Source organism: Salvelinus alpinus, chromosome 5, assembly GCF_045679555.1.
Source record: "Salvelinus alpinus chromosome 5, SLU_Salpinus.1, whole genome shotgun sequence".
Lineage (NCBI taxonomy): Eukaryota > Metazoa > Chordata > Actinopteri > Salmoniformes > Salmonidae > Salvelinus > Salvelinus alpinus.
In genome coordinates this window covers 98,639,957-98,662,858 of record NC_092090.1, presented here as the reverse complement: position 1 = coordinate 98,662,858, position 22,902 = coordinate 98,639,957, and the positions used below count along the sequence as shown (strand labels likewise).

The window sequence follows — 22,902 nt, the reverse complement described above, 5'->3', positions numbered from 1 at the left end:
ATTGGATATGTTTGTGATAACATGATGTTCATTTGATGTTGTGTTTTGTATTTTTCATGAATAAAAATAACTGTATAAATATGTTTCTTTGATGAAACAAGAGTACACATTTTAGGGCTTTTATCACATTAAAGCATACAATAGACCCGTTCTGCTGTTCAGAATTCTTCCATATCAGTTTATCACCATAGAGGTTCCTTCATTCTGAAAATCAGTTTAACACCTTTACATACAACACTCCAATCCAACTCTTACTAGAAAAATATAACTTTCTGAAGAACGTGTCTGCAGTCGATTTAAAAAAAGAAAAGTAAACGTTATGTAAAAGGAATTCCCTTGTAATATCAGTTGTGTTGGGGGTGTTTGAAAGGTGTTTATTAGGAAAGTGTGCTTAAATAGAATAGACAGGGGGTTGTGAAATATAAAGTGTCCCAGAATTAAAGTGTCGCCTGATTGGTTTGGAGTCTCAGACCCGTGGCCTCGCCTAAAAAAAAAAACTCTGCCTTCCCGAAACTGAATAACTCTGCCTCACAAAGATAGAAACAGTAGCTGCACAGGTGCCAGGATTTTCCCTTTTGTTCTGTAGTGTGGCATTGTCTAGCGTGTGATCAGGGTCTCTAACCTCAGTAAACAACAGAACTAAAAGGTGGGGAGAGTATGAGCTAGTCAGTGTGAGCTAGTCAGTGTGAGCTAGTCAGTGTGAGCTAGTCAGTGTGAGGTAGTCAGTGTGAGCTAAACAATGTGAGGTAGTCAGTGTGAGGTAGTCAGTGTGAGGTAGTCAGTGTGAGGAAGTCAGTGTGAGGAAGTCAGTGTGAGGTAGTCAGTGTGAGGAAGTCAACAATCTGAGGTAGTCAGTGTGAGGTAGTCAATCTGAGGTAATGTGAGGTAGTCAGTGTGAGGTAGTCAGTGTGAGGAAGTCAACGTGAGGTAAACAATCTGAGGTAGTCAGTGTGAGGTAGTCAGTGTGAGGTTGTCAGTGTGAGATAGTCCGTGTCAGGTTATCAGTGTGAGGTAGTCAATATGAGGTAGGCAATGTGAGGTAGTTAACTTCTTGTGGCTGCAGGGGCAGTATTGAGTAGCTTGGATGAAAGGTGCACAGAGGTGCCCAGAGTAAACGGCCTGCTCCTCAGTCATAGTTGCTAATATATGCATATTATTATGAGTATTAGATAGAAAACACTCTGAAGTTTCTAAAACTGTTTGAAATATGTCTGTGAGTATAACAGAACTAATATGACAGGCAAAAACCTGAGAAAAAAATCCAAACAGGAAGTGGAAATTCTGAGGCTGGTCGATTTTCAACCCAGATCCCATTGAAATCACAGCGAGATATGAATGAGTTTGCACTTCCTACGGCTTCCACTAGATGTCAACAGTCTGTAGAACTTTGTCTGATGCCTCTACTGTGAAGGGGGGGCAAATGAAAGGGGAATTAGTCAGGTCTGCCATGACCTGACCATTCTTTGACCATGCGCGTTCACATGAGAGGGACCTCTGTTCCATCGCTCATCTGAAGTCAATGTAATTCTCCGGTTGGAACGTTATTCAAGATTTATGTTAACAACATTCTAAAGATTGATTCAATACATCGTTTGACATGTTTCTACTAACTGTTACTGAACTTTTGGAATTGGAATTGACTTACCGAACGCGCTAACAAAAGTAGCTAATTGTACATAAATAACGGACATTATCGAACAAATCAAGCATTTATTGTGGACCTGGGATTCCTGGGAGTGTATTCTGATGAAGATCATCAAAGGTAAGGGAATATTTATCATGTAGTTTCTGGTTTCTGTTGACTAATTTGACTATTGTTCTGAGCGCCGTCTCAGATTTATTGCATGGTTTGCCTTTTCCGTAATTTTTTTTTGAAATCTGACACAGCGGTTGCATTAAGGAGAGGTAAATCTATAATTCCATGTGTATAACTTGTAATATCATCTACATTTATGATTGTAAGGTACTGGGTGTCGTGAGTGTGAAGTCAGGCGCAGGAAAACAGAGAGTTCAAAATAGTGCTCTTTTAATGCATTCACGGTGAACCACGGCCACCCCACTAAACACTGGGTGCTCAAAACAAACTGCCCCAGACATGGGGAACGAAAACAGTCCAGCACTATACACGAACATAAACCAACACGTTCGTCTGTATCAAACACCAGGCTTACAATAATCAATCCCGCACAAAGAAACGGGCGGGCCGGCTGACTAATAAAGCCCAACTAATTACATCAAACTCAAAACAGGTGTAATCAATAAACACATAAGGAGGGGGAGAAAAGAATCAGTGGCAGCTAGTAGGCCGGCGACGAACGACCGCCGAGCGCCACCCGAACGGGAAGGGGAGCCGGCTTCGGTCGGAGTCGTGACAATGATGAGTATTTCTGTTGAATCGATGTGGCTATGCAAAATCACTGGATGTTTTTGGAACTAGTGAACGTAACACGCCAATGTAAACTCAGATTTCTTGATATAAATATGAACTTTATCAAACAAAACATACATGTATTGTGTAACATGAATTCCTATGAGTGTCATCTGATGAAGATCATCAAAGGTTAGTGATTAATTTGATCAATATCTGTGTTTTTTGTGACTCCTCTCTTTGGCTGGAAAAATGGCAGAATTTTTCTGTGAGTTGGTGGTGACCTAACATAATCGTTTGTGGTGCTTTCGCTGAAAAGCCTATTTGAAATCGGACATTTTGGTGGGATTAACAACAAGATTACCTTTAAAATGGTATAAGACACATGTATGTTTGAGGAATTTTAATTATGAGATTTCTGTTGTTTGAATTTGGCGCCCTGCACTTTCACTGGCTGTTGTCATATTGATCCCATTGTCGGGATTGCAGCCCTAAAATGTGAGTTAGTCAGTGTGAGGTACCAGGCCTCCAGTGCGTCTCCCCAGCCCGGTACGTCCTGTGCCGGCTCCCCGCACTCAGCCACCAGTGCGTGTGTACAGTCCGGAGTCTCCAGCGACAGTCTACAGTCCAGAACCTCCAGCGACGGTTCACAGTCCAGAGCTTCCAGCGACGGTTCACAGTCCAGAGCTTCCAGAGACGGTCAACGGTCCGGAGCTTCCAGTGACGGTCCACGGCCCGGAGCTTCCTGCAACGGTGCCATGGTTGGAACCTTCCTCTGCTCCGGTGCCCAGTCCGGGCACGGCGTTCAGCCCGGCTTCAGGGTCAGATCCGCGGTCTGAACGGGGGCTACGTCCCGCACCGGAGCCGCCACCGACGCTAGTTGCCCACCCTAACCCTCCCCATCCAGGTTCAGGTTTTGCGGTCGGAGTCCGCACCTTTGGGGAGGGGTACTGTCACACCCTGACCTTAGAGAGCCTTTGGGGTTCTCTATGGTGCAATAGGTCAGAGCGTGACTAGGGGGTGTTCTAGTCATGAATGTCTATGTTGGTGTGAGTATGGTTCCCAATTGGAGGCAGCTGATGATCATTGCCTCTAATTGGGGATCATACTTAATGTGGTCCTTTTCCCACCTGCGTTGTGGGATATTGTTTTTGTTTAGTGCTATGTGCGCTACGAACTGCACGTTCGTTTATTTATTTGTTGTTTGAAGTTTCACATCAATAAATATATGGAACTCTACTCACGCTGTGCTTTGGTCCGATTATTTATATAACGAACGTGACAGGTTCAGTTTGTGACTGGATCAGGTAGTAAGGGGAAGGTTCAGTTTGTGACTGGATCAGGTAGTAAGGGGAAGGTTCAGTTTGTGACTGGATCAGGTACTAAGGGGAAGGTTCAGTTTGTGACTGGATAAAGGTAGAAAGGGGAAGATTCAGTTTGTGACTGGATCAGGTAGTAAGGCGAAGGTTCAGTTTGTGACTGGATCAGGTAGTAAGGGGAAGGTTCAGTTTGTGACTGGATCAGGTAGTAAGGGGAAGGTTCAGTTTGTGACTGGATCAGGTAGTAAGGGGAAGGTTCAGTTTGTGACTGGATCAGGTAGTAAGGGGAAGGTTCAGTGCGTGACTGGATCAGGTAGTAAGGGGAAGGTTCAGTTTGTGACTGGATCAGGTAGTAGGGGGAAGGTTCAGTTTGTGACTGGATCAGGTAGTAAGGGGAAGATTCAGTTTGTGACTGGATCAGGTAGTAGGGGGAAGGTTCAGTTTGTGACTGGATCAGGTAGTAGGGGAAGGTTCAGTTTGTGACTGGATCAGGTAGTAGGGGGAAGGTTCAGTTTGTGACTGGATCAGGTAGTAAGGGGGAAGGTTCAGTTTGTGACTGGATCAGGTAGTAAGGGGAAGGTTCAGTTTGTGACTGGATCAGGTAGTAGGGGGAAGGTTCAGTTTTTGACTGGATCAGGTAGTAGGGGGAATGTTCAGTTTGTGACTGGATCAGGTAGTAGGGGGAAGGTTCAGTTTGTGACTGGATCAGGTAGTAGGGGGAAGGTTCAGTTTGTGACTGGATCAGGTAGTAGGGGGAAGGTTCAGTTTGTGACTGGATCAGGTAGTAGGGGGAAGGTTCAGTTTGTGACTGGATCAGGTAGTAGGGGGAAGGTTCAGTTTGTGACTGGATCAGGTAGTAAGGGGAAGGTTCAGTTTGTGACTGGATCAGGTAGTAGGGGGAAGGTTCAGTTTGTGACTGGATCAGGTAGTAGGGGGAAGGTTCAGTTTGTGACTGGATCAGGTAGTAGGGGGAAGGTTCAGTTTGTGACTGGATCAGGTAGTAGGGGGAAGGTTCAGTTTGTGACTGGATCAGATAGTAAGGCGAAGGTTCAGTTTGTGACTGGATCAGGTAGTAGGGGGAAGGTTCAGTTTGTGACTGGATCAGGTAGTAAGGGGAAGATTCAGTTTGTGACTGGATCAGGTAGATCTGCCACTGACATGGCCTCTCATCTGAGGCAGCCATTTGTAGTGATCCTGGGATTCGGTGTTAATGTCGGAGATTCGTGTGTGTCCCCCACATCTTGGCTTGGAATGTCACACCAAGCGCTTTGGCGCTGGACACAACCTCAAGTGTGTGGCCGGAGATGGATAATGGCGGAGGTGGGGTCAGGATTGTATTTGAAACAGGTGTACATGACTTTGCACTTGGTTGGGTTGAACTTCATCTTGTTCGGTTCTGACCAGTCGGCTATTTAGTTGAGGATCTGCTGTATGGTGGAAGTGTCACCTATGGGTCTTGATTCGATGAGGTTCAGGTCATCCACCTAGGCCCAGGAGTTGCATAGGGTGCCCTCTGATGCACGACTGACATGAGCCACGAATACAGTTGGACCAAGCTGTGTGCTGTGGGGGCAGGCCACAGGAGAGTTCTTAGGCCTGCGATACAGTGTCGTGGTATTTTGTCACCTGGCTACTGTCGGAATGGAAGTTACAAATCCGTGGCATGATCTTTGGTCGGTCAGATAATTCCAAAAGGTGGCTTCATTGCATTGGTGTGATCCACAAGATCAAAAAAAGGCCTTCCTGGTTAGAACGGAGAGTAGTTTCCTGTGCATTTCCCATGGTTCAACAGTCGGGAGTGAATGCAGTTAGGTCTGACATGTTTAGTGGTGGTAATGATGTGGTGACAAATAACTGGTCATTCAATTACAGAATGATTGTCTGGGTCGAGCCCGTCAACTTTGATTGAGACTGTCTTTTAAGTGCTGGTCAGAGATTAATTTGACGGTATCATGTGGCTGGGTTCTCCTTCTTGCATTTCTGGATTTCGGTGTGGTTTAGAATGTTGATCTTGCTGCCTGGATCTGTCTCTGGGTTGTGTTCCTAAGAGTGCTCCATGAAGGCCAGTCTTTTTCACTGAAGGCTTTCTGTTTGCTTTGGATCGGCTCTTTGATTCAGGGTGAAATCAACTCCTTATCCCGTGCATGCATCCTAACCACCCCTGATAAACTCTCCAGTAGGAGGTGCTGTAGATAGATCAACTCTCCAGTAGGAGGTGCTGTAGTTCAACTCTCCAGTAGGAGGTGCTGTAGATAGATCAACTCTCCAGTAGGAGGTGCTGTAGATAGATCAACTCTCCAGTAGGAGGTGCTGTAGTTCAACTCTCCAGTAGGAGGTGCTGTAGATAGATCAACTCTCCAGTAGGAGGTGCTGTAGATAGATCAACTCTCCAGTAGGAGGTGCTGTAGATAGATCAACTCTCCAGTAGGAGGTGCTGTAGATAGATCAACTCTCCAGTAGGAGGTGCTGTAGATACATCAACTCTCCAGTAGGAGGTGCTGTAGATAGATCAACTCTCCAGTAGGAGGTGCTGTAGGCAGATCAACTCTCCAGTAGGAGGTGCAGTAATAGATCAACTCTCCAGTAGGAGGTGCTGTAGATAGATCAACTCTCCAGTAGGAGGTGCTGTAGATACATCAACTCTCCAGTAGGAGGTGCTGTAGATAGATCAACTCTCCAGTAGGAGGTGCTGTAGTTCAACTCTCCAGTAGGAGGTGCTGTAGATAGATCAACTCTCCAGTAGGAGGTGCTGTAGATAGATCAACTCTCCAGTAGGAGGTGCTGTAGTTCAACTCTCCAGTAGGAGGTGCTGTAATGTAGATACATCAACTCTCCAGTAGGAGGTGCAGTAATAGATCAACTCTCCAGTAGGAGGTGCTGTAGATAGATCAACTCTCCAGTAGGAGGTGCTGTAGATAGATCAACTCTCCAGTAGGAGGTGCTGTAGATACATCAACTCTCCAGTAGGAGGTGCTGTAGATAGATCAACTCTCCAGTAGGAGGTGCTGTAGACAGATCAACTCTCCAGTAGCAGGTGCAGTAAAAGATCAACTCTCCAGTAGGAGGTGCTGTAGATAGATCAACTCTCCAGTAGGAGGTGCTGTAGATACATCAACATTTACATTTACATTTAAGTCATTTAGCAGACGCTCTTATCCAGAGCGACTTACAAATTGGTGCATTCACCTTATGATATCCAGTGGAACAACCACTTTACAATAGTGCATCTAACTCTTTTAAGGGGGGGGGGGGGTTAGAAGGATTACTTTATCCTATCCTAGGTATTCCTTAAAGAGGTGGGGTTTCAGGTGTCTCCGGAAGGTGGTGATTGACTCCGCTGACCTGGCGTCGTGAGGGAGTTTGTTCCACCATTGGGGTGCCAGAGCAGCGAACAGTTTTGACTGGGCTGAGCGGGAACTGTACTTCCTCAGAGGTAGGGAGGCGAGCAGGCCAGAGGTGGATGAACGCAGTGCCCTTGTTTGGGTGTAGGGCCTGATCAGAGCCTGAAGGTACGGAGGTGCCGTTCCCCTCACAGCTCCGTAGGCAAGCACCATGGTCTTGTAGCGGATGCGAGCTTCAACTGGAAGCCAGTGGAGAGAGCGGAGGAGCGGGGTGACGTGAGAGAACTTGGGAAGGTTGAACACCAGACGGGCTGCGGCGTTCTGGATGAGTTGTAGGGGTTTAATGGCACAGGCAGGGAGCCCAGCCAACAGCGAGTTGCAGTAATCCAGACGGGAGATGACAAGTGCCTGGATTAGGACCTGCGCCGCTTCCTGTGTGAGGCAGGGTCGTACTCTGCGAATGTTGTAGAGCATGAACCTACAGGAACGGGTCACCGCCTTGATGTTAGTTGAGAACGACAGGGTGTTGTCCAGGATCACGCCAAGGTTCTTAGCACTCTGGGAGGAGGACACAATGGAGTTGTCAACCGTGATGGCGAGATCATGGAACGGGCAGTCCTTCCCCGGGAGGAAGAGCAGCTCCGTCTTGCCGAGGTTCAGCTTGAGGTGGTGATCCGTCATCCACACTGATATGTCTGCCAGACATGTAGAGACATGCATGATAATTGATGGAAAGCCCTCATCCACCGATGGAATGCAAGGCTCCACCCGTGTTAATGTAAACTCTGTAACTAGACCAGGACTCTTTTATACCAGGAACTAAAAATACATTTGAAATCTCCGCCTTTCAAAACAAACACAGACTCGGAAAGATTCTAAAAATAGAAATAATTAATGTGGCCTTGTGCCAGAATGTCCCCTGTGTTCTAGTTATGAGTGATCAGGGTTTTGTGATCTCTAAAGGTGACTGCTAACAGTAGGCGTGAGGGAGGGGGCTTACATGTACATTACAGGGCCTATGGAAACTCTTTTTATTTAAATATATAAAATAAAATCTACCAATGTACACATCTTATTACAAATGTCCAAAGTCAATGGAAAAAGTATAGAAAACTGTGCAAATTATTCAAAAATTAAACCCGGATATGTCTTGATTGCGTATTTAGTCACCGCCCTGGTATGGTGGGGGCCACAACAAAATGGTGGGAAGGTGGGGGCCACAACAAGATGGTGTGAGGTGGGGGCCACAACAAGATGGTGGGAGTTGGGGGCCACAACAAGATGGTGTGAGGTGGGGGCCACAACAAGATGGTGGGAGGTGGGGGCCACAACAAGATGGTGGGAGGTGGGAGGTGGGAACCACCACAACATGGTGGGAGCCACAAGAAGATGGTGGGAGGTGGGGGCCACAACAAGATGGTGTGAGGTGGGGGCCACAACAAGATGGTGGGAGGTGGGGGCCACAACAAGATGGTGGGAGGTGGGAGGTGGGAACCACCACAACATGGTGGGAGCCACAAGAAGATGGTGGGAGGTGGGGGCCACAAGAAGATGGTGGGAGGTGGGGGCCACAACAAGATGATGTGAGGTGGGAACCACCACAACATGGTGGGAGCCACAAGAAGATGGTGGGAGGTGGAGGCCACAACAAGATGGTGGGAGGTGGGGGCCACAACAAGATGATGTGAGGTGGGAACCACCACAACATGGTGGGAGCCACAAGAAGATGGTGGGAGGTGGGGGCCACAACAAGATGGTGGGAGGTGGGGGCCACAACAAGATGATGTGAGGTGGGAACCACCACAACATGGTGGGAGCCACAAGAAGATGGTGGGAGGTGGGGGCCACAACAAGATGGTGGGAGGTGGGGGCCACAACAAGATGGTGGGAGGTGGGGGCCACAACAAGATGGTGGGAGGTGGAGGCCACAACAAGATGGTGGGAGGTGGGGGCCACAACAAGATGGTGGGAGGTGGGGGCCACAACAAGATGGTGGGATCCACAGCAAGATGGTGGGAGCCACAACAAGATGGTGGGGGCCACAACAAGATGGTGGTAGGTGGGGGCCACAACAAGATGTTGGGAAGTGGGGACCACAACAAGATGATGGGGAGGTGGGGGCCACAACAAGATGGTGGGAGGTGGGGGCCACAACAAGATGGTGGGGACCACAAGAGGATGGTGGGAGGTGGGGACCAATAAGATGGTGGGAGGTGGGGACCCACCATCTTGTTGTGCCTGGTCTGTGTGTTTTTGTGTTTCTGTGTGTTTGTGTGTGTGTCTGTGTGTGTGTGTGTGTCTTCGTGTGTGTGTGTGTGTCTACGTGAGTCTACACGTTGGTGGTGAGCTCAGACAACAACCACATCCTTTGAGTTGAGTATAAATGGAGGTTCAAGGTCAGAGAGAGACCAGAACACCTCACATCTTTCTACAGACCAATACCTACACCAGATCTACATTAGACAGCATCCTCTACATCAGATCCCTCTGAACAACGGGACCATGACATACTTCAGAGTCCTCAGTCTCTGGGTCGGCACCGTTCTCCCTTTGTATCTGCACACAGGTAAGAGTGTGTGTGTGTGTGTGTGTGTGTGATATTGTCGGATGTTCTCCATTCTCTTCGTACTCAGTGTCTGTATGTGCTCTAGAACAATGCTTCAGGGTTGGGGGTACTGGAGGACCAGGATTGGCGGGTCCTGGAGGACCTAGGTTTGGGGTACTGGAGGACCAGGGTTGGGGGTACTAGAGGACCAGGGTTGGGGGTACTGGAGGACCAGGGTTGGGGGTACTGGAGGACCAGGGTTGGGGGTACTGGAGGACCAGGGTTGGGGGTACTGGAGGATCAGGTTTGGGAAACACTGTTCTATATCTGTAAGTATGTATGTACCATGACCTCATCAACATGCGTCCTGTCTTCACTGATCCACTTCAATGTCACCCTTCATTTATCTCCTCCAAGGCGATTGCTCAGAGATCATTAATGGAAAGGAAGTGGTGCCTCACTCTTTACCCTTCATGGCTCGACTGGAGGACGATAAAGGTAATCTAGTCTGTGGAGGGATCCTCATTAACGAGTCATGGGTCCTGACTGCAGCCCACTGTAGAGAACGGACGCGATTTTTCTCACACAGGTAGGTTGTCACAATACCAAATGTTTTTGTGTATATTTGTGTATATAACTTAATCATAAAAAATATATATACCAGCTGAAATGAATCAAGTCAATTGCATTGTGTTGAGTAGGTCATGTTTTATTTTGCAGTGTTGTTGTATTGCGTTGTACCTAACTGTGCTAGCCACATCCAACAAATCTCTGAGTCGATTAGTTGTTTCATCTAATCTGATTCTGGATGTTGTCTTTAGAATCAAGAAGGTCAATCTGGGTGTCCACTCGGTGAAGTATGAAGCTAAGGCTTCCAGACAGCTCGTCGCCGTGAAGAAGCATGTTCCTCATCCCGACTACAACGTTGCAGAGTTCCGCCACGACGTCATGCTGATAAAGGTCAGGATAAATACAAAACAATGACATTTCTTGTTCAAAATAAGGTGCACCGTGCTACCAGTATTCTGTCAGAGACATTGTAATAAAGAACAATATCACAACATCATAACGTATTCAATAACTTTTTTAAATTTAGGCACTAAAAATACAAACTAGCTTTTTCCAGATGTTTGTGAAAGCAAAGACACATTGTGGAATGCATTTTTTACGTGTTACAATACAACGTGTTACTGTAATTATTGCGTGACAATACAACGTGTTACAGTAATTATTGGGTTACAATACAACGTTTTACAGTAATTATTGTGTTACAATATAACGTGTTACAGTAATTATTGTGTTACAAATACAACGTGTTACAGTAATTATTGGGATACAATACAACGTGTTACAGTAATTATTGGGTTACAATACAACGTGTTACAGTAATTATTGGGTTACAATATAATGTGTTACAGTAATTATTGTGTTACAATACAACGTGTTACAGTAATTATTGTGTTACAATACAACGTGTTACAGTAATTATTGTGTTACAATATAACGTGTTACAGTAATTATTGGGTTACAATACAACGTGTTACAGTAATTATTGGGTTACAATATAACGTGTTACAGTAATTATTGTGTTACAACACAACATATTACAGTAATTATTGTGTTACAATACAACGTGTTACCGTAATTATTGTGTTACAATATAACGTATTACAGTAATTATTGTGTTACAATATCATGTGTTACAGTAATTATTGTGTTACAATATAATGTGTTACAGTAATTATTGTGTTACAACACAACATATTACAGTAATTATTGTGTTACAATACAATGTGTTACCGTAATTATTGTGTTACAATATAACGTATTACAGTAATTATTGTGTTACAATATAATGTGTTACAGTAATTATTGTGTTACAATATAATGTGTTACAGTAATTATTGTGTTACAATACAACGTGTTACAGTAATTATTGTGTTACAACACAGCGTGTTACCGTAATTATTGTGTTACAATATAACGTATTACAGTAATTATTGGGTTACAATACAACGTTTTACAGTAATTATTGTGTTACAATATAACGTATTACAGTAATTATTGTGTTACAATATCATGTGTTACAGTAATTATTGTGTTACAATATAATGTGTTACAGTAATTATTGTGTTACAAAACAACATATTACAGTAATATTGTGTTACAATACGTGTTACAGTAATTATTGTGTAATTATTGTATTTCCAACACATTTCCGGTAGGGTAAGGTTGTTTTTGATTAAAGTAAAGGACCATCCATCCCCTTGTCACCCTGCTTATGTCCCCGGTTTCCTCCAGCTGAAGAAACCAGTGAAGCTGACCGACACTGTGAAAGTCATTTATCTACCCAAGCCTGCATCGGATGTCCCGGCTGGGACACAGTGCTTTGCGGCCGGATGGGGAGACACAAAGGAGAACGGTGACCCGTCTGATGTCCTGCTGTCTGTCAATGTCACCGCGATCGACAGGAAGAAGTGTAACTCTCCTGATTTCTACAAATCCTACCCTGTCATCACCGGAGGAATGCTGTGTGCTGGTTACGGACAAGATAAAGCTGGCACTTGTCAGGTGTGTGTGTGTGTGTGTGTGTGTGTGTGTATGTGTGTGTGTGTATATGTGTGTGTGTATATGTGTGTGTGTATATGTGTGTGTGTGTGTGTGTAAGTAATCAACATGCATTGTCTGTGTGTTTCAGGGAGACTCTGGTGGCCCGTTGGTGTGTAGAGATGCGTTAAGGGGAGTCGTGTCGTTTGCTGGAGGATGTGGTCGCGTCAACAGACCTACAGTCTACACATTCATATCTAAATACACGGACTGGATCACTAAAACCATCCAGACCTCTGGCTGAACTTCTCCTGTTCATTCTAAAATGCATGCTATACTGCTAATGCTATACTTTTTACCTATAGTAGAATTCATATTTTCTGGTGGAGGCCGGAGAAACATGAAGTGTCTTTCTCTTTTATATTGTTTTATTACTATTGTTCAAAAATACATGTAGCACAGAATCAAAATAGCAAAGTGTGCACGGTAGAACCCTGTGGATGTATAACATTGTCCTCTGTGCACGGTAGAACCCTGTGGATGTATAACATTGTCCTCTGTGCACGGTAGAACCCTGTGGATGTATAACATTGTCCTCTGTGCACGGTAGAACCCTGTGGATGTATAACATTGTCCTCTGTGCACGGTAGAACCCTGTGGATGTATAACATTGTCCTCTGTGCACGGTAGAACCCTGTGGATGTATAACATTGTCCTCTGTGCACGGTAGAAACCTGTGGATGTATAACATTGTCCTCTGTGCACGGTAGAACCCTGTGGATGTATAACATTGTCCTCTGTGCACGGTAGAACCCTGTGGATGTATAACATTGTCCTCTGTGCACGGTAGAACCCTGTGGATGTATGACACTGTCCTCTGTGCACGGTAGAACCCTGTGGATGTATAACATTGTCCTCTGTGCACGGTAGAACCCTGTGGATGTATAACATTGTCCTCTGTGCACGGTAGAACCCTGTGGATGTATAACATTGTCCTCTGTGCACGGTAGAACCCTGTGGATGTATAACATTGTCCTCTGTGCACGGTAGAACCCTGTGGATGTATAACATTGTCCTCTGTGCACGGTAGAACCCTGTGGATGTATGACATTGTCCTCTGTGCACGGTAGAACCCTGTGGATGTATAACATTGTCCTCTGTGCACGGTAGAACCCTGTGGATGTATAACATTGTCCTCTGTGCACGGTAGAACCCTGTGGATGTATAACATTGTCCTCTGTGCACGGTAGAACCCTGTGGATGTATAACATTGTTATCTGTGCACGGTAGAACCCTGTGGATGTATAACATTGTCCTCTGTGCACGGTAGAACCCTGTGGATGTATAACATTGTCATCTGTGCACGGTAGAACCCTGTGGATGTATAAAACTGTTCTCTGAATTCATCCATGTGCAACATAATCCAACAGCTTGATTCTCATTATTGTTTTTGCTTGTTTGCTTTTCCTGCATTTCAAAATAAAAAATAAAAAAATTAAACAGTCAATTATTTTAGGATTCATTGGATCTAATAGTTACTCTACTAGGAAAACACGTGAAGCCAGGATGGTAAATATACAGCGCATTGGCAAAGTATTCAGACCCCTTGACTTTTTGCACATTTTGTTACGTTACAGCCTTATTCTAAAATTGATCAAATTGTTTTTTTTTCTAATCAATCCACACATAATACCTCATAATGACAAAACAAAAACAGATTTTTTGATATTTTTGCTAATTTATTAAAAAAATAAAAAATAGAAAAATATCATAAGTATTCAGACCCTTTACTCAGTACTTTGTTGAAGCAACTTTGCCAGCGATTACAGCCTCGAGTCTTCTTGGGTATGACGCTACAAGATTGGCACACCTGTATTTGGGGAGTTTCTCCCATTCTTCTCTGCAGATCCTCTCAAGCTCTGTCATGTTGGATGGGGAGCGTCCCAAAGCCACTCCTGCGTTGTCTTGGCTGTGTGCATCGTGTCGTTGTCCTGTTGGAAGGTGAACCTTTGCCCCAGTCTGAGGTCCTGAGCGCTCTGGAGCAGGTTTTCATCAAGGATCTCTATGTACTTTGCTCCGTTCATCTTTCCCTCGATCCTGACTAGTCTCCCAGTCCCCGCCACTGAAAAACATCCCCACAGCATGATGCTGCCACCGCCATGCTTCATCGTAGGGATGGTGTCAGGTTTCCTCCAGACGTGACGCTTGGCATTCAGGCCAAAGAGTTCAATCTTGTTTCTCATGGTCTCATTTCTAAAAACCTGTTTTGTCATTATGGGGTATTGTGTGTATATCGATGAGGAAAGAAGTTCATTTAATCCATTTCAGAATAAAGTTGTAACGTAACAAAATGTGCAAAAAGTCAAGGGGTCTGAATACATAAAGAAATATCCACGTTTCATTCTAGACACCAGAAGCAAAATGAAGGCCTATAGGTCTCTTAATAGACCTTATGCAAAGTTGGTAGAGACTTGTCAAATACGTAACTGCTGCCAAAAGGTGACTCAAAGGTCAAGCATGAGATTACTACATACAATAGGCCTGTGACAGAGCTGTGATGACATGCGTGGCTGCAAGAGAGATCTGAGCCCCAAGTAACAATCATTAACAGGAGGAAGAAATGTTGTGCAACAATGGGAGAGGTGAAAACCGGTTGCTCCCTGGGCCCCTCCTACTTCCACCATGCTGATTGTAAGCCATGGCTAATAGCCCGACCCACTTACTTGCATTACGCCTGCTGTTTTTAGTATATTAACACTGGGAAGACAGGAACAGGCTCAGAAAGAAAGAGAAAGAGAGAGAGAGAGAGAGAGAGAGAGAGAGAGAGAGAGAGAGAGAGAGAGAGAGAGAGAGAGAGAGAGAAATGGACCGAGAGTGCATCACACGAGGCGTCAGGAGGAGATGAATAGATGTACCCCACCTACCCAACGGACCCATGGACCTTTTTGATCCATCACCCCTGCAGCGATTGGCTCTCCTGGGTAAAGAACACACTTTAACTTATCCAACTAACTCATACTCAAAACCAGTTTGTTTGTTTTGCTCAGGCACAACAAGCAGATTCCACTAATCAACTCATCATGGACAAAAACTAAAAAGTGGCTCCATTTTGGTTAACAAGGCAACCTGCAGACCCTCACCCCTGGAGAAACAATGGTCAACACTGCTGCCATATCTAAGTAGACAGACATTGGAGTAACCATGGTTATATAGAGACAGTAGAGTAACCATTGTTAAGTAGAGACAGTAGAGTAACCATTTTTAAGTAGAGACAGTAGAGTAACCATGGTTATGTAGAGACAGTAGAGTAACCATTGTTAAGTAGAGACAGTAGAGTAACCATGGTTATGTAGAGACAGTAGAGTAACCATGGTTAAGTAGAGACAGTAGAGTAACCATTTTTAAGTAGAGACAGTAGAGTAACCATGGTTATGTAGAGACAGTAGAGTAACCATTGTTAAGTAGAGACAGTAGAGTAACCATGGTTATGTAGAGACAGTAGAGTAACCATGGTTAAGTAGAGACAGTAGAGTAACCATGGTTATGTAGAGACAGTAGAGTAACCATGGTTAAGTAGAGACAGTAGAGTAACCATGGTTAAGTAGAGACAGTAGAGTAACCATGGTTAAGTAGAGACAGTAGAGTAACCATGGTTAAGTAGAGACAGTAGAGTAACCATTGATAAGTAGAGACAGTAGAGTAACCATGGTTAAGTAGAGACAGTAGAGTAACCATGGTTAAGTAGAGACAGTAGAGTAACCATGGTTAAGTAGAGACAGTAGAGTAACCATGGTTATGTAGAGACAGTAGAGTAACCATGGTTAAGTAGAGGCAGTAGAGTAACCATGGTTAAGTAGAGACAGTAGAGTAGCCATGGTTATGTAGAGACAGTAGAGTAACCATGGTTAAGTAGAGACAGTAGAGTAACCATGGTTAAGTAGAGACAGAGAGTAACCATGGTTATGTAGAGACAGTAGAGTAACCATGGTTAAGTAGAGACAGTAGAGTAACCATGGTTATGTAGAGACGGTAGAGTAACCATGGTTAAGTAGAGACAGTAGAGTAACCATGGTTATGTAGAGACAGTAGAGTAACCATGGTTAAGTAGAGACAGTAGAGTAACCATGGTTAAGTAGAGACAGTAGAGTAACCATGGTTAAGTAGAGACAGTAGAGTAACCATGGTTAAGTAGAGACAGTAGAGTAACCATTGATAAGTAGAGACAGTAGAGTAACCATGGTTAAGTAGAGACAGTAGAGTAACCATGGTTAAGTAGAGACAGTAGAGTAACCATGGTTAAGTAGAGACAGTAGAGTAACCATGGTTAAGTAGAGACAGTAGAGTAACCATGGTTATGTAGAGACAGTAGAGTAACCATGGTTAAGTAGAGACAGTAGAGTAACAATGGTTAAGTAGAGACAGTAGAGTAACCATTGATAAGTAGAGACAGTAGAGTAACCATGGTTAAGTAGAGACAGTAGAGTAACCATGGTTAAGTAGAGACAGTAGAGTAACCATGGTTAAGTAGAGACAGAGAGTAACCATGGTTATGTAGAGACAGTAAAGTAACCATGGTTAAGTAGAGACAGTAGAGTAACCATGGTTAAGTAGAGACAGTAGAGTAACCATGGTTAAGTAGAGACAGTAGAGTAACCATGGTTAAGTAGAGACAGTAGAGTAACCATGGTTATGTAGAGACAGTAGAGTAACCATGGTTAAGTAGAGACAGTAGAGTAACCATGGTTAAGTAGAGCCAGTAGAGTAACCATTGTTAAGTAGAGACAGTAGAGTAACCATGGTTAAGTAGAGACAGTAAAGTAACCATGGTTAAGTAGAGCCAGTAGAGTAACCATTGTTAAGTAGAGACAGTAGAGTAACCATGGTTAAGTAGAGACAGTAGAGTAACCATGGTTAAGTAGAGACAGTAGAATAACCATGGTTAAGTAGAGACAGTAGAGTAACCATGGTTATGTATAGACAGTAGAGTAACCATGGTTATGTAGAGACAGCGGATGACAGACCTGAACTAACAGAGGACACTATCGCCACCTAGTGGTTGAACTGATCAGATCTATGTCCTACTCTGATGATCCTGTTTTAATTATTTATTTGTATTTGCTGTTGATCTGTGTATCTGTCGTAGTGTTGTGGCAGACCATGTTTATTTTTTTATTGCTTGTTATTTGTGTATCTGTCGTAGTGTTGTGGCAGGGCCTGGCGTCGGGACTGAGCTGCTCTGCCTTGTGGTACCAAGTGGAGCGGAGAGACAGGGACGGGGCTGTGACCTGGATCCAGGCCAGGCGGTTCTGTCAGAGGTACATTTTACATTTTAGTAGTTTAGCAGGTCCTCTTATCCAGAGACACAATCAGTGTCAGGAAGAGAGAAAAAAAAGAAAGTGTGAGTGTATTTAAAAAAAAAAAAAATGTACACAGTAAGTTGCACCGTAAAATTAAACCACAGATGAAGATGCCAGACTTAGCCAGTAGGAGTGACCAAAACAAACATGACCAGGGCATTTTCTCAATTAGATTCACTCAACACATGCATCCTCTCTCCTCCGTCCTCTCTGGCGTCCTTGTTGTTCTTTTTTTTTTTTTAAGTCAAAGGTATTCGAGAAAAGGGAAAGTGGATAGAAAATGCACTTGTATGAAATGAAACTCTCCTTCTCCATTTGCGTGTCATCAGGCCAATGACGTTCGCAAGGGTGTAATCCCCCCCCCCCAAAAAAAACGAATTTAGCTAGCTGCGCAAAACATTTTGTAGATTTAAAAAGTAGCATATCATTTAAATGTTTGCATACCTTTCTACTTTCAGAAAACAATAGCTGATTCAAAGGGGGGTGTGGGAAGGACTCCGTTTGGATCATAGAGAATGATAGAGGTCTCTAAAAGGGGAACCGCCATTGAGGGCTTCCACCATTTTAAAGTAGTCAACTGGGTGGGACAACCAACTTCATTTCCTGATTCCTCCTGGTAACCCTGTTGGAGTCATGTCAGCCAATGGTGAAGAAGAAAATGGACTACTTCAAAAATGGAGATAGCCTCAACGGTGATGCCCATACTGTCACAGACGCTTTAATGCCAGAGATACAAAGATGAGTCATCTATCGATCTATCGATCTATCGATCTATCTATCGATCTATCTATCTATCTATCTATCTATCTATCTATCTATCTATCTATCTATCTATCTATCTATCTATCTATCTAAAGGAGACTATCGCAGAGAGGACCACTGTCTTCTGTTTGCCTACTAACGACACTCTCTACCACTTATCGATTTCCAGGTCACGGAAGACAGAGAGAGAGCAGAAGGACGGACCTTTGCCCAAATGAGAAAAGGCTCTAGTGTCTCAATTTAGAATAATCAAAGGATTTATTTATTTCTACCTGTGGTAACATAGGCACTACGTTGACCTGGCTGTCCTAAGCACCCAGGACCAGTACCAGTTCCTTCTGCAGACCATGGCTGGTGAGAGGGACACCTTCTGGCTGGGTCTGCAGCCCCACACTGCCCCTGGTGGCTGGGGGTGGAAGTGGGTGGATGGCCAGGGGCTGAGCTATGATCGCTGGTACATAAAGAGTCCCGGACCTGGACTCTGTGGTTGTCTGGAGAGCAGCCTCAAAGGCGAGAATAAACTGCTGGCGAGATCCTGTGGCGAGACCGTGGAGCGACATGGTTTCATCTGCCAAGGTGAGTGAGGACGACTGACAGTTTAATCGGTCCCTATTCACTCCCTACTCCTTCCCCTTGTGCCTAAAGAGAGTACATAGAAGCACTACTGTAACCTGTACCTTATGACTGTACGATATATGATCTGCAAAGAGGTGAAAGCAATACGTTGGAAGCTCCTCCAAGAAGTAGAATGAGAATGGGTCGAGAGCAGTGAAATGACTCGCTGAATGACTGTTTCCATTGGCTTGGAAAGCCAGCATCCCGGAGTCGCCTGTTGACGTTGAGACTGGTGTTTTGCGGGTACTATTTAAAGAAGCTGCCAGTTGAGGATTTGTGAGGCGTCTGTTTCTCAAACTAGCCACTCTAATGTACTTGTCCTCTTGCTCAGTTGTGCACCGGGGCCTCCCACTCCTCTTTCTATTCTGGTTACGGCCAGTTTGCGTTGTTCTGTGAAGGGAGTAGTACACAGCGTTGTATGAGATCTTCAGTTTCTTGGCAATTTCTTGCATGGAATAGCCTTCATTTCTCAGAACAAGAATAGACTGACGAGTTTCAGAAGAAAGTGCTTTGTTTCTGTCCATTTTGAGCCTGTAATCGAACCCACAAATGCTGATGCTCCAGATACTCAACTAGTCTAAAGAAGGCCAATTGTATTGCTTTATATTCCATAAAAAAATCAGCCGTTTCCAGCTACAATAGTCATTTACAACATTAACAATGTCTACACTGTAATTCTGATCAATTTTATGTTATTTTAATGGACAAAAAAATGTGCTTTTCTTTCAAAAACAAGGACATTTCTAAGTGACCACAAACTTTTGAACGGTAGAGTATAACTATTTAATTGTCATTTATATCTATTGAATTGACAGGCGCTGTACCCCCTGAGCGGCTAAAGGCGGAGTCTGAAGGGACTGATCATGTGACTGTGCATTGGGACACGCCCCCTCTGATGCAGACAGCTGATCATAGCTACAGAATCACCACATGTAGCTTCCAGCCTCACCCTCATCTTTCTCTCCTCCACCCTTCTCTCCCTCCTCGCCACACCCCTCCTCTTTTCCTCTGTCCTTCCCGCCACCTCCCTCACCCCACCACCTCGTGTTGCCTACTCCACCTCCCCCGCTCCAACAGCTCCACCTCCCACTCCACCCGGATCTCTGGCCTAACCCCGGGAACCCAGTACACCGTCAGCGTTGCCACAGTGATCACTCGCCCAGATCCTGTCACCGGTGACGACGTCACCACCGACAGTGACCCAGTCACGGTGACCGTCACAACAATAGGTGAGTGACACACACACACACACACACACACACACACACACACACACACACACACACACACACACACACACACACACACACACACACACACACACACACACACACACACACACACACACACACACACACACACACACACACACATCTAAGTATACTAGTTGTGAGTATTGTTTGTGTGTAATATGAATGTGTGTTACAGGTCTCTTCTCTCCACTAGGGGGCGATGGTGGGCAGCAGCTGGTTGCCACGGTACTGAGTGTGGTTAAATTCATCTATCTGGCTGTCTTGCTCTGCTTGCTTTACCTCATCCTGAAGAGAAGTGAGTCTGACCATGGATCAATCACTCTATCAAATCAATCTGTCGATCGATCAAACCCGGGCCAGCTAGCCGATTGACCAATAAATCAATCAAAAGTTAGAATACAACAATTTGATAAGTGAGGTTTCAGACCATGCTCATACTCCATGTCCCTGTCTCTAGATGCTGTCCAGGCTCCTGAACCTGATCTGGAATCAGTAGAACTCCCTACTGAAGAAGAATACATTTTAGACATGATTAAAACTGGTCCTAGATCCGTTGAATTCCCTTCTGGAGAATGCATTGTTGAGCTGCCACCTGAAGAATAATGTATTGTCTGACTAAAACTGGTCCTAGATCAGTGGTGCCCCCTCCTGGAGAATGCATTGTTGAGCTGCCACCTGAAGAATACTGTATTGTCTGACTAGAACTGGTCCTAGATCAGTGGTGCCCCCTCCTGGAGAATGCATTGTTAAACTGCCACCTGACTAGAACTGGTCCTAGATCAGAAAACAGCAGCTCTACCTGGCAAATCTACCAGCTTTTCTCGATAGTATAAAGATGAATGGAGAATATGAATACAAGCTGCAGACAGTATGTGTTATTAGTCTTGATATATACTTATAAGCAAAATAGTTTTATCTTAACAAGATATACCTGTTTAAATATAAGTTTTAGAAAAGTTTTGATACACACTTAAGTGCGAAGTAGATTTTTATTATCGACTAGGAATTAATGAGAAGCATTGAGAATTATTTAACAGGTTAGAAAAATAGGTATTTTGACCTCAATACAACGTTTAGAAAACTATTTTATTTATTTATTTAACTTTTTACCTTTTACATTGTCAAGTAGTCATGATTTTCATGCTGGGCATGGAAACATGTTGCCTCCTAATGCATATAGATAGGAGAAATGTACATTAGTTGTATGTCATAAAGTATGCTTATTACAAGCACGAAATATAGCCTTAGTTCCCAAATGGCACCCTATTCCCTACATAGTGCACTACTTTAAACCAGAGCCCTATGGCACCCTATTCCCTACATAGTGCACTACTTTATACCAGATCCCTATGGCACACTATTCCCTACATAGTGCACTACGTAGCACAAAGGGAGCCATCTGAGATACAAACAAAGGGCAATAACAGGTGAAAGGTGAAAAGCCCATGACAATGATTTCGCATTTGTATGAATTATTTAGCTTTTTTCTATACAATATTTTGCTTTATGTTCAAATTATTTAGCTTTATGTTCAAATTATTTTGATTTTTGTATGAATTATTTTGCTTTTTTCTATACAATATTTAGCTTTTTGTATGAATTATTTAGCTTTATGTTCAAATTATTTTGCTTTTTGTATGAATTATTTTGCTTTTTTCTATACAATATTTAGCTTTTTGTATGAATTATTTAGCTTTATATTCAAATTACTTTGCTTTTTGTATGAATTATTTTGCTTTTTTCTATACAATATTTAGCTTCTTGTATGAATTATTTAGCTTTATGTTCAAATTATTTTGCTTTTTGTTTAAATTATTTAGCTGTTTGTTCAAATTATTTAGCTTTAAAAAAAATTTTTTTACCTTTTTGTTTGAATTATTTACCTTTTTGTAGACATTATTTAGCTTTTTGACCGATTGACTTTATTGTTGGCATTTTGTCTCTACTATTGGTGAAAAGTTTATCTTCTTCAACAGACCGTATGAGTGGCCTAACAGCCTAACAGTGTAACAGGGTACTTCTATATTAGAAATTTAACAGTAAAGTAACTTTTTGTGTTCTGGAACTGACTGAGGTTCATTTGTACTGCTCAAATACTACTTTAGTCAATACATAAACTCTTGTTTATCGCATTGTTATCGTTCGTTTCGTCTCTTTTTACACATTCAGAAAATTATTGACAGTCAAAAAGCTGCAAAGATTGAGGGAACACATGGAACATTTTTCATTCCACTTCTCCACACACATATGACCTGATCGAAGGTATTAGATGAATGCCCCATGGACCTGCCCCGGGTCAACTGGGTTGGCGTTGGAACAGGACTGCCTTCCGGAAGTGAGTCAGGTGCCCGTTTTTGACCCACGGCAAAGTCGACTCAAATCAAATTTTATTGGTCACATACACATGGTTAGCAGATGTTAATGCGAGGGGTAGCGAAATACTTGTGTTTCCAGCTCCGACAGTGCAGTAATATCAAACAAGTAATCTAACAACTACCTAATACACACAAATCTAAAGGGGTGAATGAGAATATGTACATATAAATATATGGATGAGCAATGGCCGAGCGGCATAGGCAAGGTGCAATAGATGGTATAAAATACAGTATATACATGTGATATTTTTTTAATTTATTTTATTTCACCTTTATTTAACCAGGTAGGCAAGTTGAGAACACGTTCTCATTTACAATTGCGACCTGGCCAAGATAAAGCAAAGCAGTTCGACACATACAACAACACATAGTTACACATGGAGTAAAACAAACATACAGTAAATAATACAGTGAAAAATA

The 22,902-nt window shown here is 43.6% G+C and overlaps 3 protein-coding genes across 6 annotated transcripts in view; all 3 read left to right on the top strand.

Moving 5' to 3' along the window:
• Window positions 1-143, top strand: part of LOC139577333 (cell division cycle protein 20 homolog B-like) — a 36,680-nt gene extending 36,537 nt beyond the window's left edge. For all 3 annotated transcript variants that reach the window (XM_071404364.1, XM_071404365.1, XM_071404366.1), the window contains one exon: window positions 1-143. This exon is cut by the window's left edge and continues 863 nt beyond it. The gene's annotated coding sequence lies outside the window, so the exon portion shown is untranslated.
• A 9,387-nt stretch (window positions 144-9,530) lies between these two features.
• On the top strand, window positions 9,531-12,424 carry LOC139575379 (granzyme A-like). Its single transcript, XM_071400292.1, has 5 exons — window positions 9,531-9,594; window positions 9,991-10,162; window positions 10,395-10,533; window positions 11,875-12,144; window positions 12,272-12,424. Exons 1-5 carry the CDS (start codon window positions 9,531-9,533, stop codon window positions 12,422-12,424), a joined length of 798 nt encoding a protein of 265 aa, XP_071256393.1.
• A 2,456-nt stretch (window positions 12,425-14,880) lies between these two features.
• LOC139577332 (uncharacterized) lies at window positions 14,881-22,245 on the top strand. 2 transcript variants are annotated; one of them, XM_071404362.1, is made up of 6 exons: window positions 14,881-15,101; window positions 17,321-17,435; window positions 18,526-18,815; window positions 19,670-20,083; window positions 20,301-20,402; window positions 20,565-22,245. In XM_071404362.1, the coding sequence occupies exons 1-6, from the start codon at window positions 15,056-15,058 to the stop codon at window positions 20,708-20,710; spliced, it is 1,113 nt and encodes a 370-aa protein (XP_071260463.1). In that variant the 5' UTR covers window positions 14,881-15,055; the 3' UTR covers window positions 20,711-22,245. The 2 variants fall into 2 exon arrangements, with proteins under 2 accessions (XP_071260463.1, XP_071260462.1); XM_071404361.1 differs by having other exon boundaries at window positions 20,283-20,402.
• Window positions 22,246-22,902: the final 657 nt, after the last annotated feature.

Bases quoted from the DNA above. Each gene is read 5' to 3' on its own strand.
- LOC139575379 (XM_071400292.1), top strand. From the start codon at position 9,531: ATGACATACTTCAGAGTCCTCAGTCTCTGGGTCGGCACCGTTCTCCCT. The intron at 9,595-9,990 runs GTAAGAGTGTGT...ATCTCCTCCAAG, and splicing joins CCCTTTGTATCTGCACACAG to GCGATTGCTCAGAGATCATT. The intron at 10,534-11,874 runs GTCAGGATAAAT...GGTTTCCTCCAG, and splicing joins ACGACGTCATGCTGATAAAG to CTGAAGAAACCAGTGAAGCT.
- LOC139577332 (XM_071404361.1), top strand. From the start codon at position 15,056: ATGGACCTTTTTGATCCATCACCCCTGCAGCGATTGGCTCTCCTGG. The intron at 18,816-19,669 runs GTGAGTGAGGAC...TTGAATTGACAG, and splicing joins ACATGGTTTCATCTGCCAAG to GCGCTGTACCCCCTGAGCGG. The intron at 20,403-20,564 runs GTGAGTCTGACC...CCCTGTCTCTAG, and splicing joins TTACCTCATCCTGAAGAGAA to ATGCTGTCCAGGCTCCTGAA.